General features: G+C 41.2%; 1 protein-coding gene across 8 annotated transcripts in view; it reads left to right on the top strand.

The window, feature by feature from the left end:
* Nucleotides 1–6,055, top strand: part of LOC140731158 (oxidation resistance protein 1-like) — a 520,392-nt gene extending 514,337 nt beyond the window's left edge. For all 8 annotated transcript variants that reach the window (XM_073052584.1, XM_073052590.1, XM_073052557.1 and 5 more), the window contains 2 exons: nt 1,875–1,948; nt 4,340–6,055. In XM_073052584.1, coding sequence (XP_072908685.1) covers nt 1,875–1,948; nt 4,340–4,475 — 210 coding nt within the window. In that variant the 3' untranslated portion in view covers nt 4,476–6,055. The remainder of the gene's footprint in view (nt 1–1,874; nt 1,949–4,339) is intronic.
* The last annotated feature ends 7,972 nt before the right edge of the window (nt 6,056–14,027 follow it).

The raw sequence follows: 14,027 nt of genomic DNA, 5'->3' as shown, positions 1-14,027 counted from the left end.
CCACTTGATCAATGTGACTGTTAAGGATCGCTGGGGAATTAAGATACATGAGCATTAATCAGAAACTGTGCCTTAATGCCACATCACATTTGAACAAGTACTACCTGGATGTCGAGGCCACTTAAGAGTAGCTCATTGAGTAGACATGTGCTGTTTAAGTGGCAGTATATTAGCTACCCTGCCAATTTGGGGGTGAAGGAGGGGGTTATGTATTTTATGCCAACAAAACATTTGCCTAGTTAGTGGCTATTTTGCTGCATATAGTTTCTGAATGTATGCTGGCAGCATATATGCAGAAAGGAAAGCCCTTGGCATCCTCTACTACTAGCACCAGTGATCTGGCTGTATGTCCAAAATAGGGCAACACAGTTGCAAAGTGGTTAGCAGGATGCTTTCCAGTACAGATGACCATGGTTCAATTCTTGCTGCTGCCTGTAAGGAGTACATTCTCCCCCTGACCATGTGGGTTTCCCCCAAGTGCTCCGGTTTGCCCTCTCAATCCAAAGACATACCTGTTGGTAGGTTTCTTGGTCATTTTAAATTGTCCAGTGACTAGGCTATGATTAAATTGTGAAATTGTTGGGCAGTGTGGCTGGAAGGACCTACTCCACACTATATCTCAATAAATAAATAATTTTTGTGAAGATAGGAATGGCAGTCAATGGATCAAGTGCTGGCAACTGGAATTAATATATTTGGGTACTTGATGGTTGGTATGGACAGGGTTTCTGTGCTATTAAACTCAATGATTTTGCTATAACCTATTTGCTTCATTCAGGCCCTGTGTACAAGGTTGCTCCCATTCAGCAAATAGTGCTAGACAAATCACACCATGGAATCTACCTCAATTCCACTGATCTTTTGAATTTGCTGAACATTGGAGGATGGAAATTGTGACTTGAGATGGATCCTTTCTATGCTGTGCTTTGGTTAGATTTAAAACAGATGTGTGATGAAATGTGTCTAATAATTTTTTTGAATAAGCAAAGTTCCTAGAGGAAAATGTCTTCACTGTTAAGCTTACAAGAGGAGAGGCTGTACTTGATTGGTATTGGGAAATGAACCTGGTCAGGTGTCAGATCTCTCAGTGGGAGAGCTTTTTGGAGATAGTGATCACAATTCTATCTCCTTTACCATAGCATTGGAGAGAGAAAGGAACAGACTCTCAAAGCTGCTGCGCAGGTTGACTCTGGTTAAGAAAGCATGCGGTGCATTGGCCTTCATCAGTCGTGGCATTGAATTTAGGAGCCGAGAAATAATGTTGCAGCTATATAGGACCCTGGTCAGGCCACAGTACTTGGAGTACTGTGTTCGGTTCTGGTTACCCTCAGTACAGGAAGGATGTGGAAGCCATAGAAAGGGTGCAGAGGAGATTTACAAGGATGCTGCCTGGATTGGGGAGCGTGTCTTATGAAATAGGTTGAGTGAACTCGGCTTTTTTTCCTTGGAGCGACGAAGGATGAGAAGTGACCTGATAAGAGGTTTATAAGATGATGAGAGGTATTGATTGTGTGGATAATCAAAGGCTTTTTCTCAGGGCTGAAGTGGCTAGCACATGAGGGCACAGTTTTAAGGTGCTTGGAAGCAGGTACAGAGAATGGTGAGTACATGGAATGGGCTATCGGTTATGGTGGAAGCAGATACAATAGGGTCTTTTAATAGACTCCTGGACAGGTACATAGAGCTCAGAAAATTAGAGGGCTGTGGGTACTAGGTACTTTCTAAGGGAAGGACATGTTCAACATAACTTTGTGGGCCAAACTGCTTGTATTGTGCTGTAGGTTTTCTATGTTATTGTTCATTCATCTTTAGATCCATGTATTAATGCTGAGCAGCTTTTGAACAATAAGTAACAAAAGCTAAATATTTTTCAGATCTTCAAATGGACAGGCGATAATATGTTCTTCATCAAAGGAGATATGGATTCCTTGGCTTTCGGTGGCGGAGGGTAAATCTCCTTTAATAGTTTTAGCACCTTGGGTGACTGTACAGATAGGAGGCTGTTCCCTATTACTAAGAAATCTTGCTAATAATCTCCACAAATAATTTCATGGAATGACAGATTTTACAAAAAGTAATTTATCTAATAACAATGCCATTAGAAAAGTAACTAAGCTGTTCCATATGCACAGTTAATTTGGTTCATCAAAATTTTAAAGCATATGACAATGAATTTGTTTTGGAACGTGGGTGTTATTATACAGGCCTCAAGAAGATCAATGCGAGAGGGTGGGCTGTTAATCTAGATCGATGAAATGTTCCTCAAGCACAAGGGAAATCCTGTTTGTGTGGGTCATCTCTCAATGTAGAAGGCTGACCCTCATCACTATCTCAAGCCTGTATCATGAATACATTCAAACTTTTTAGTTGTCATTCTTAAGACACTAACTTTTGGCAATTTGCTTCAGCAGCCTATCTGATTTTGTAATATTCCTTTCAGAAGAAAAATTTTGTCAATGAAAAATTGCTGCTTACAAATTACATTTATGATATCTGATGTCTATCAACATTTGCTAATAAATTTCAGTTTTGTAAATTAAAAAGTTAATCTATCACTTTTGATCTACTCACATGCATGAAAAAAGCTCAGCAAAATCATACATCCTTATCACCAGTGCCTTGTAAAGCCTCAGCGTTACATTCTTGCTTTTGTATTCTAGTCCTGTCGAAATGAATGCTAACATTGCATTTGCCTTTCCTCACCACCAACTCAAGCTGCAAATTAACCTTTAGGGGAATCCTGCACGAGGACTCCCATGTCTCTGCACCTTGGAGTTTTGAATTTTCTCCCTGTTTAGAAAATAGTCTATGCTTATATTCTTTCTACTGAAGTGCATGATGACAATACACTTCCTGATACCTACTCCATCTGCCTCTTCTTTACCCATTTTCCTTGTATGTCTAAGTCCTGCAGCTTCTATGCTTCAGCACTACCTGTCCCTCCACCTAACTTTGTATCATCCGTAAACTTGACCACAAAGCTATCCTTTAATTCTTCTGCTGCACTACACATGCTACTGCAATTTTTAAATATGACATTGAGTCACAATTCCTCACCCAATTACAGCTTTAAATCAGACATTTGCAGTGTTGGATTGCTGCCAGGGGTTATGCACCCTGTAGACATTTTTATCTTCCCTTAATACCATATCTTTCTACTTCATTTTAATTCCTGTTTGTAACTAGCTTATCCTTTAATCAGTTATTAGCTTTAATGTTTCCAGGTGTTGGCCAGTTCCACATTTCCTACAGATGTTCTTCTGTATTCCTTATGTATTTTTAAATGTTTGACCCTGTCTCCAATTGTACCATCCCCTTATTCACTCCCCATGCCCCACCAACCCAGTGGAAACATCTAGCATCTCCCCCCCCCCAATTATTCAGATTAATTCATTATAGTAGAATATTAACTATTATTTCCTTGCTATATGAAAGGAGGCCATTCTGGCTCAATAAGCCTATTCTGGTTCATGGAACACTCTAATTTCCCCACAGTTAGGTCTGTGATCTATTCCTCCCCAGTGGTTCCCCCACCATGTTGCCATCAATTCCCCGTCCATTTTCTCCCCCTCCCACAGACCAGGGGCAATTTACAGTTACCTGTAAGTATCAAGGATCAACTTCTTTATCATATACTGTTACATGTATTAGGAATTTACTATTGTGTATTGGCCTGACGTACAATACAGACAGCATTCAATTATAAAGAATTATATAAGAAATAAACTTGGAGGTTAAACTACAGATATGGAATAAAATATGCACAAAAAACATGAATGATACCATTTAAAAAAGCAAAAATGGTTTAAAGTGTTTGCAGTGTAGTGACGGTGGGAGAGGGTGTGTGTGGTTGGGGCTATCGAGAGTGGTTGATCAGATTAACTGCCTGGGGCAAGAAACTTTTACAAAGACATGCAATGTTTGCTTTTTCCCTATAGTACTTTCCAGAAGAGAGCCTTTGGAAAAGGCAGTTTGCAGGGTGGGTAGTGTCCGCATTGATTTTCCTGCCCGTGTCTTTGTCCTGGACATATACAAATCCTGCAGTGATGGTAGACCGCAGCCAATGACTTTTTCTGCTGACCTGACAGTTCAGCGCCCACCAACCTGTACTGGAGATCAGGATTGAACCTGGGTTGTTGCTGCTACAAGGCTACAGTTCAATCAGCTGTGCCATTATGTAGCTGTGTCCTTTCCCAACTAACCATAATCTGTGTTCTGAGATAATTGGGACTTTTCTGGAGTAAAAACTTGATTGAACTAATATGTTTCTAATATTGAACTAACATCAGTATGTTTCTGTTCATCTTCCCCTACAATAATTTCAATATGTTCTTTGCAGAGGAGAAATTGGACTGTGGTTGGATGGAGATCTGTACCATGGGCGTAGCCATGCTTGTAAAACATTTGACAATTGCATCCTTTCAAAGAAAGAAGATTTCTATGTACAGGACATTGAAATATGGGCATTTGAGTGAAAATACTTTGCGTAAGCACTAAAGAGATTAAAGTCTCTCACGAATGTCGGACCCCAAAACCCACGTGTATCAGTACAGCAAAGCTGAATCTCGGCATATCAAGACTGACACTTGCTCCCTTGTTCCTGTCTTCAGTAGAGCAACCCAACCACTTTTGTTAAAAGGTTAATAGAGTGAAATTGCTTTAAGTGTTGAAGCTTATTGAACATAACTGAAGTGTTGATGTCACAGTTGTCTGATATATAACATACTTAAATTCTAAACACCAGCCTTTGGGTTTTCTTCAGTTAATTTGATTTCAGTTTGATGGCACATCAGACTGAATCCTGACTTGCTGCAATCAGATACATGATCAGATCAAAACCAAGCAAATAAATATTAATAACTCATGGATGTAAATCAAATGGAACTTAGTTTTGACAGGGTAAAACTGTTCCTCATGTTGTTACTTCAAGTTTAGGATAGACACTATGAACATTTTGGGTTCGGTGACAAAAGAAGCTTGGATTGCTCCACGTGTTCAACTATTTTTAAACAATATTGCAGTCGTGTTGCAAAACTAATGAAAAAAATGTGTCAAGAAATTTAAAATCCTCATGTCAGCAAAATGTTACAGGTTTGTCTAATTCTGCGAAGATGGAGTATATTTAATATTTATTGGGCAAACGTATATCTATCCTACTATTGAGCTTCATAGCACACTAAACTCCCAAGCACATACAGAGTACTCATAGTTGTGCTGTCTGTCAAGGTGTGTACATTGTGACTGCAACTAATACCACCCTACCACAGGATAGTGTAGGCACTGTTGAGAATAGGATCATTTTTTTAGATTTGTGAAATTTGCAGATTAGTTGTGACCTCAAACAACCTTGGCCAGCAATGTTTCACAGTAATTTCTGGCCCTGTCAAAGCAAATGAATAGAGCCAGCAGTAGATTAACAGTCTCAGAAAGCAAAGGTTTCTCTGTATTTAGTCAAGTTTGAAACCTGTTTTTTGAAAAATAAAAATATTTCTGTTTTGGGCGTGACGGTGACTTCTAGTGCTGAAAATCCAGCTGTTCCAAATGCATTGTATATTAACCTGTAAATTAAAGTAAAATGTACACTGTACTGCAGTTTAGAAAACTGGAAATGGTGAATTGATTATAATGTTTTGAATTACAATAGAAATTAACTCAGGCCATTTAATTTAATTGGCTTTAGTTGCAGCCAATTCTTTAGTACATTTCCAAATTTAAGTTTTTGGATTGTTGGAAGAGAGTTTGCTGCTACAGTTCAAAAAGGCATATTTTCTGAACTATGTTTATGCTGAATGTGAAAAATACATTAATTTGCTCTGTTTTTGCCTAATGTACTGTAACTTTGATAGGATGTAGCCTGACTGTTTACAGATTTTTTTTCAAATTGAATTACAAAATAAATATAGCAGCTTTTCTTCCCCTTCAGTCTTCCACAGCAGTATTATTGTCTTTGTGGAGTTGCCGCTATCTATATAAAAAAAATATTTAAAAGTCCTAGAATTATCACAGTACTGCAATGTAATGGTGATGTATAGTAGAATAAATTATTGGAACCATTTATCCTTGTCTGAATTCATTTGGTTTCATCAAATTATACAATGCAAGTGGTTAGTCCACCATAATGTGTGCCAGAGTTTGCAAGAGTTAATGGGTTTCTCACACAGTTTTCCAATGCTTCCCACCAATTACAGATGCATTTCCTTTTGAAAGTGATTATTAAATCCTTCTTTTTAGATGGTACATTCAAAATTATAACATCACTGTAAAAAAAATGAAATAAAAGAATCTTTTCTAGTTCTTTTGACTTTTATTTTAAATCTGTGTCCTTTAATTATTGATGTTCTGATATTGAAACAATTACTCATTTTGATTACGTATTATTTCTACCCTTAATCTCTCTGCTGTAAGAACACTCCCCAAATTCTCGACTCTACCTGACATAGATGATAAAAATTTTAAAAAAGGAGACTGCAGATGCTGAAAGACTAGCAGCTCCGATTGTGATGATGTGATTTCTACCTGAAATGTAAGCTCCATTTCTCTTACCACAAATGTGGCCTGTACCCTAGTACCCCAGTTTACTTTCTAGTTCCCATGTGACATTGGTTGGTTTCTTTCCTTGGATACGGTTCCTCATTCCTTTAAATCAATCATTGTGCATCTGGCAAAAAGCTAGCAAATAAGTAAGCTAACCCTACTCTTTGTGATTTTTTATAAATGACCAGGATGAGGAAGTGGAGGGATGGGTTAGTAAATTTGCTAATGACACAAAGATTGGGGGTGTTGTGGATAGTGTGGAGGGCTGTCAGAGGTTACAGCGGGACATTGATAGGATGCAAAACCGGGCTGAGTAGTTGCAGATGGAGTTCAGCCCAGTTAAGTGTGAAGTGGTTCATTTTGGTAGGTCAAACATCATGGCAGAATATAGCATTAATGGTAAGACTTCTGGCAGTGTGGAGGATCAGAGGGATCTTGGGGTCCAAGTCCATACGACACTCAAAGCTGAGCGCAGGTTGACTCTGGTTGAGAAGATATACAGTTTATTTGGACTTCATCAATCATGGGATTGTGTTTAGGAGCTGAGAGATAATGTTTCAGCTGTATAAGACCCTGGTCAGATGCCACGTGGAGTACTGTGCTCAGTTCTGGTCGCCTCACTGCAGGAAGGATGCGGAAACCGTAGAAAGGGTACAGAGGAGGTTTACAAGGATGTTGCCTGAATTGGGGAGCATGCCTTATGAGAATAGGTTGACTGAAAGTGGCCTTTTCTCCTTGGAGCAAAGGAGGATGAGAGTGAACTGATAGAGGTATACAAGATAATGAGAGGCATTGATCATGTGGATAGTCAGAGGCTCCTCCCAGGGCTGAAAAGGCTAGCACGAGAGGGCACAGTCTTAAGGTGCATGGAAGTAAGTACAGAGGAGATGTCGGGCGAGTGTGGTGAGTGCATGGAATGGGCTGCCAGCGACAGTGGTAGAGGCAGATGCAATAGGGTCTTTTAAGAGATTCCTGGATAAGTACATGGTGCTTAGAAAAATAGAGGTAACCCTAGGTAATTTCTAAGGTAAGGACATGTTCGGCACAGCTTTGTGGGCTGAAGGGGCTGTATTGTGCTGTAGGTTCTGTATGTTTCTAAGCAGTTTCCTCTCAACTCCATTTTCCTCTTTAATCCTTGATGTGTTCACAGCTGGTTTTCTAGAAGTCTGCATTCTCCCCATGTAGACTTCTAAGACCAACTCTTCCCATCACTAAGCTTTTCTCAGCCTTCAACAATGTTGCAGTACTCCAACAGTGCCTTCCATGTGTATGAGTTTGTACTTGTTCCATATTTTTTAATCCAGTATTAACTAGAGAATCATCTGCAATGAGCTATTTTTCTGTTTCAATGCCATTAATGCTCATGACCCCGCATTCTTAGTTTCTTCCTTTTTTTTTCTTTACCTATAAAAGCTTAAAGCACAACATATATTCCAAAATATCCTAGATACAATCTGGCATCCAGGTTTATTCTATCAGTATCCACTTTTAACCCTTTGACTTCGCGAATTGTTTATCTGCCACCTTTGCTTTCTACTCCTACCAACTCCATCTCTGTATGAGGCTTGCTTTGGTGTCACATTAATTGTGTATCCATATTATCCCTGAGGATAGTTTGCCAACCTTAGACCACTTAGATCTCGTACATAACAAGGATTTTGTCTCAGGTATTGTAAGGCAGTCTTAGCAACCTCCTGCAATCTACCCTTTAAATCAGGGGTAGTGCCATTGGAACTTAATCATCAGATATTCCAAGTTGAGAGAACAAGGGGTGTTATAAGACTGCAGAGTCCAAGTACCACAAAGAGTTTATCATGAAACTCAGAACCCCCCACCACCATCTTTTTCCTTTTCCTTCTCCTCCATATCAGCAGTCTGGTCCATCTGGTATATCAAGAAGCCCTCAAGTCTTACTGATGTATTTGGCATGTCTGGAATGAGCTATGTCTCTATGAAACAGAACACAGCAATCATGCCCCTAAGTCCTCAGTTTTGTTTTCCAATGACTACATTTGCTAAAAAGATGTTGGCTAGAGGAAGTTTCATGCCTCTTCAGAAAAGCCTACTAAAAGTTGTGGATATGGCCCAGTCCATCACAGTAAAACCCTCCCCACCATATACACAGAGCATTGTCGCAGCAAAGCATCTGTCATCGGGGACCCCCACCATCCAGGCCATACTCTCTTGCTGCTGCCATCAGGAAGTAGGTTCCCACAACCTATGGGCTCACTTTCAAGGACACTCCTCTCATGTTCTGGACATTTATTGCTTATTTATTATTATTTTTCTTCTTGTATTTGCACAGTATATTGTCTTTTTGTACATTGGTTGTTTGTGCATCTTGTGTTTGGTCTTTCATTGATTCTGTTATTTCTTTGTACTTACTGTGAATGCCCTCAAGAAAATGAATCTCAGGGTTGTATATGATGACATACTGTATATGTAATTTGGTAATAAATTTACTTTGAACTATTATTTAAAGAATTTTGAGGACAAGAAGAGTACCTCCTTAAAAATTACTCATAAAAATACCTACAATACTTTCCCAAGAGGAAGCAGTCAAAACTTGAAAAATGCAAATATATTTGTGCAAAAGTCAGTAGAATGGAAATAGATGCTTTTTAAAAAATGTCACGTACATCGAAACACTGAGACATAAAGTGAACCATGTAATTTGTGTCAATGACCTGCACAGTCTGAGGTTGTGCTGGGGAAGTCTACAATTATAAGTCATGTGTCTGATGCAAAACAAAGCATGCCCATAACCCTCACCCTAATCCATATGTTTTTGGTATGTTGGAGAATGTTTTTGCATTTCCACAGGGAACCCCAAGGAGAGCCTCCGACATGACCTGCACCTTTGTTATCTCCAAGGCTGATGTACTTCAGGTCATTCCAACATGTCAACAGCCCCAAGGAGGTGGGCCAGACAGCATCCCAGGGTGAGTACTCAAAGTGTACGGCACAGCTGGTTGGTGTGCTCACAGACTTTTTTAATCTTACCCTCTTCCAAGACGTAGAGCCCGCTGCTTCAAAACATCTACCATTGTCCCTGTACCAAAGAAAATTAAGGTAGCATGTCTGAATGTGAATGATTGGCATCCTGTAGCACTCACCTCAACCGTAAGCAAATGAGTACATCTGCAGCATGCTACCACCCCACACTGGACCCCCTGCGATTTGCCTACCGATGCAACCGATCAAAAGATGATGCCATAGCCACAGCTCTACACACCGTCCTCACTCACCTGGAGAAGAAGGATGCATATGAATGCTGATCCTGGACTACAGTTCCCCCTCAGGATTGACTAGAAGCTCTGAGACCTCAGCCTGCATCCTGGCTTGTGCAGCTGGATCCTGGACTTCTGTTGGATTGCAAGCAGGTAGTAAGGATGGGCTCCCTCATCTCTGCCCCTCAACACAGGAGTCTCCCCCCCCCCCCCCCCCAGGGCTGTGTCCTGAGCCCCCTCCTTTTCTCCCTATACCCCTACAACCATGTTGCCACGTGCAGCTCCAATCTGCGGATCAAATTTGCAGACATGATATTTCCAACGAAGATGAAATAGTGTACAGAGAAGAAGTCAACTCCCTGACACAATGGTGCTAAGAAAAATGTCAAAAAGATGAAGGATTTGATTGTGGCTTGCAGGAGGAACAGAGGCCCCTATTGACATCAGTCCGGACTGCAGCTAATAGCGTGAGAAATTTAAAGTTCTTTGGTATACACATCACCGAGGATTTCACCTGGACTGTGTGGTGAAAAAAGTACAACAGCATCTCTTTCACCTCAGATGCTGAAGAAGTTTGGCATGACCCCCCACCCCCAAATCCTCAGGACTTTCTATGGGGGCACCATCAAGAGCATCCTGACTGGCTGAGTCATCACCTGGTATAGGAACTGTACTATCCTCAATCTCAGGGCACTTCTGAGAGTGGTGCGGTCAGCCCAGTGCATCTGTAATTGTGAACTGTCATCTATTCAGAACATTTACAGCAGCAGGTGCAATAAAAGGGCCTGGTGATCATCAGGGACTCCAACCCCAAACTCTTTCAGCTGCTTCCGTCTGGCAACAGCATGACAGCATTAAGGCCAGGACCAACAGGCTCTGGGACAACTTCTTTCACCAGGCCATTAGTTTTATACATACACATTAATCTGATTGCATATCTGACTACATATATATACACAAAACAATTCTGTATACAATCTCAGTGCTTAGGCAATATCCTCCCACATTTCTCCTCATTATTGCTTGTATATAGCAACGGAGATGCAACTTAAAGATTTTTACTCCCCCATGTTGTGAGATGGATTTACAAATAAAATTCTAATTCTAAATCTGCCTCACTAACCTGCACAAGTGCCAGATGTGTAAGACCCTGATTTTAAACTCTTTCATGATATGTTTCTTTGCAGTCTCCAAGTGATTTGTAAATTGTCAGTTCTGGCCTCAGTCATTCTGGATTTTAATTTTTCTACCATTGGCAACTGTAACGTCAGCTATTTGGATCTGTGGTTTGGAAGCTGCTCTCTTGGTACCTCTGCCTTTATCTTTAAGATGTGTCATCATACCTACGCCATTATTCTGACTTGTGCTCACCAACGAGCCCTAGCAATGACATTTGTTCAGCATGGAAGTGGGGCATTGACCCATCAAGTTTCCACTGACCATCAAGTACACATTTTTCACTGTTCCTATGCTAATCTTATATAATCTCCATACAGAACAAAGATTAGCAAAACTCTCAAAAAATTTATACATGCATCAAAAACAAGAGAGGCGCCAAGAAGAGGTAAGGATCAATTAAGGACAAAGAGAAATTATGCCTGATGACAAATGAAATGAAACTAAATGAGAATGAGATTTCAGTTAGCTCCTTGAATTTCAATCATTAATTTTTGATCTCTTATTGCTACAGTCAAATTTCCACCTGCTGTTAAAGGACACCAATTATACCAGTGCCCAAGAAGTGCAGGGTGAGCTGCCTTAACGACTATCATCTAGTAGCACTCACATCTATGGTGATGAAATGCTCTAAGAGGTTGGCCATGGCTAGAATCAACTCCTGCCTCAGCAAGGACCTTGACCCATTGCAATTTGCCCATCACCACAATCTCACTGGTTCTCCATGTGGCCTTTGATCTCCTGGACAATACAAATATCTATGTCAGGCTGCTGTTTAATAACTACAGCTCAGCGTTTAACACCATTAATCCCTACAGTTCTGATCAAAAAGCTTCAGAACTTGGGCCTCTGTACCTCCCTCTGCAAATGGATCCTCGACTTCCTAACAGGAAGACCACAAATGGTGTGGATTGGAAATAACATCTCCACCTCGTGACAACACTGGCATGATTCAAGGATGTGCACTAACTGCTCTGCTCTATGCCCATGACGATGTGGCCAGGCACAGCTCAGATTCATCTCTAAATTTGCTGATGATACAACCATTGTTGGCAGAATCTTAGATGGTGACAAGAGAGCGTACAGGAGTGAGATATACCTGTTAGTTGAGTGGTGTCACAGCAACAACCTTACGGTCAACATCAGTAAGATGAAAGAACTAATTGTGGACTTCAGAAAGGGTTAGATGAGAAAACACATCAATCCTCGTAGAGGGATCAGAAGTGGAGTGAGTGAGCAATTTCAAGTTCCTGGGTGTCAATATCTCTGAGAACCTCACCTGAACAATGCAGCTACAAAGAAGGCAAGACAGCAGCTTTGTTTTATTAGGAGTTTGAAGAAATTTGGTATGTCAACAAAAACATTTGTAAATTTCTGTAGATGTATCATGGAGAGCATTCTAACTGGCTGCATCATCTTCTGGTATGGGGGGAGGGAAGGCTACTGCACAGGATTGAGGTCAGCTGCGGAAAATTATAAAATTAGTCAGCTCCATTATGGGTACTAGCTTCCGTATTATCCAAGACATCTTCAAGGAGTGGTATCTCAGAAAGGCAGCGTCCATCATTAAGGACCCCCACCACCCAGGTCATGTCCTCTTCTCATTGTTACCATCAGGAAGGAGGTACAGGAGCCTGAAGGCACACACTCAGCGATTCAAGAACAGTTTCATCTTATGTGCCATCTGATTTCAGAATAGACATTTAACCCATGAACACAACATATATGTTTACTGTAATTCAGTTTTTTCTCTCTCTATTATCATATATTGCATTGTACTGCTACCACAGAGCTAAATTTCACAATGACGATAGTAAACCTGATTTTGATTTTGTGTAGATGTCTACTACAGATTCAGAAATATGACAGATTACAAGCATTGCCAGACCATCGAAGGTCAGACTAGAGAGTTTTAACTTGTAGTACTGTTATGAAGGATGAACTGTTCTGATGGACAATGGGGTGCAGAGTTGCCCATATTCCCCCCACCCCCCCAGGAGAATCACAAACCGTTACAGTTGCTATGCCGCTCATGAGAGAGAGAGATGAAAAAGAAAACATGCAAGAACATCTGCTACAGTTAAGAGAGGGGAGAGAGACTTGTTGATTCACCATATTATGACTTCTGCGAGGGTTATTTATCTTATACCATTCTGTTTATTAACATTCCTCAGTGGACAGCCGGAGTGGGCTGGTTTGATGGACACAGTCATTCAAAATTGATTGATAACTGAGACCCCGTGAGTAGGGATAAAAGTCAGGTCTGGAGAGACACCCTTCACACGCACCAGGAGACACACCATTGAGCACTGATTGAGTGTTGGAACCCACAGGAATGGTGGGGCATCGGAGACCCAACACGGAGATCGGTCAGTTAAACTCACAGTGTTATAGCAGGACCGGTGGGGATGTGTGTGTGTGTGTGTGTGTGTGTGTGTGTGTGTGTGTGTGTGTGTGTGTGTGTGTGTGTGTGTGTGTGTGTGTGTGTGTGTGTGTGTGTGTGTGTTGTTACGAATGTGCCACAACTCTGAGGGGCGGAAGGGTACAAAGTCGCCCCCTCCTTTTTGAGAATCGCAAGATCGCTATTAATTCGGGTCTGGGACCCAGGAAATGAGAAGAGAATCCACAAGGTTTGGAATGTGTCCTGGCCCCAGCAAAACAAAACCCCTGATAACGGCTATTGTCTCTTGGAGACGGAATTGTGTATTGAGTACTGTACTATTCATTGAAGCCCCTTAGGGGACGACCAGAGTGGGCTGGTTGAGGGATTGCATCATCCCAACCTGATTGACATCTGAGACCCCGTGAGTAAGGATAAAAGAGGGTCTGGAGAACAACCCCTTTAGACGCACCACGAGAAACGCTAGAAATCCAGTGACAGCGTTTAATAGCGACAGCCGGTGGGGGGCTCGTGTGCATCCTTCCCTTGCCTGGGATTGGCGGGCTCGCCACGGAAGAACGGCTTAGCTAAAGGAGAGGCCACAAGTGAACGGCCACACCAACGAGACTCCGACGGATCGAAATCATAAAAGGAATCGGCAAGTTTTTCTCCAAATCTCTCTCTCTCGCCAACCATTGCAAACCCAG

The sequence above is a fragment of the Hemitrygon akajei genome, chromosome 1 (assembly GCF_048418815.1).
Source record: "Hemitrygon akajei chromosome 1, sHemAka1.3, whole genome shotgun sequence".
In the NCBI taxonomy this organism is placed as follows: Eukaryota; Metazoa; Chordata; class Chondrichthyes; order Myliobatiformes; family Dasyatidae; genus Hemitrygon; species Hemitrygon akajei.
The sequence above is the reverse complement of the archived record's forward strand: the minus strand, read 5'-3'. Positions and strand labels throughout refer to the sequence as shown.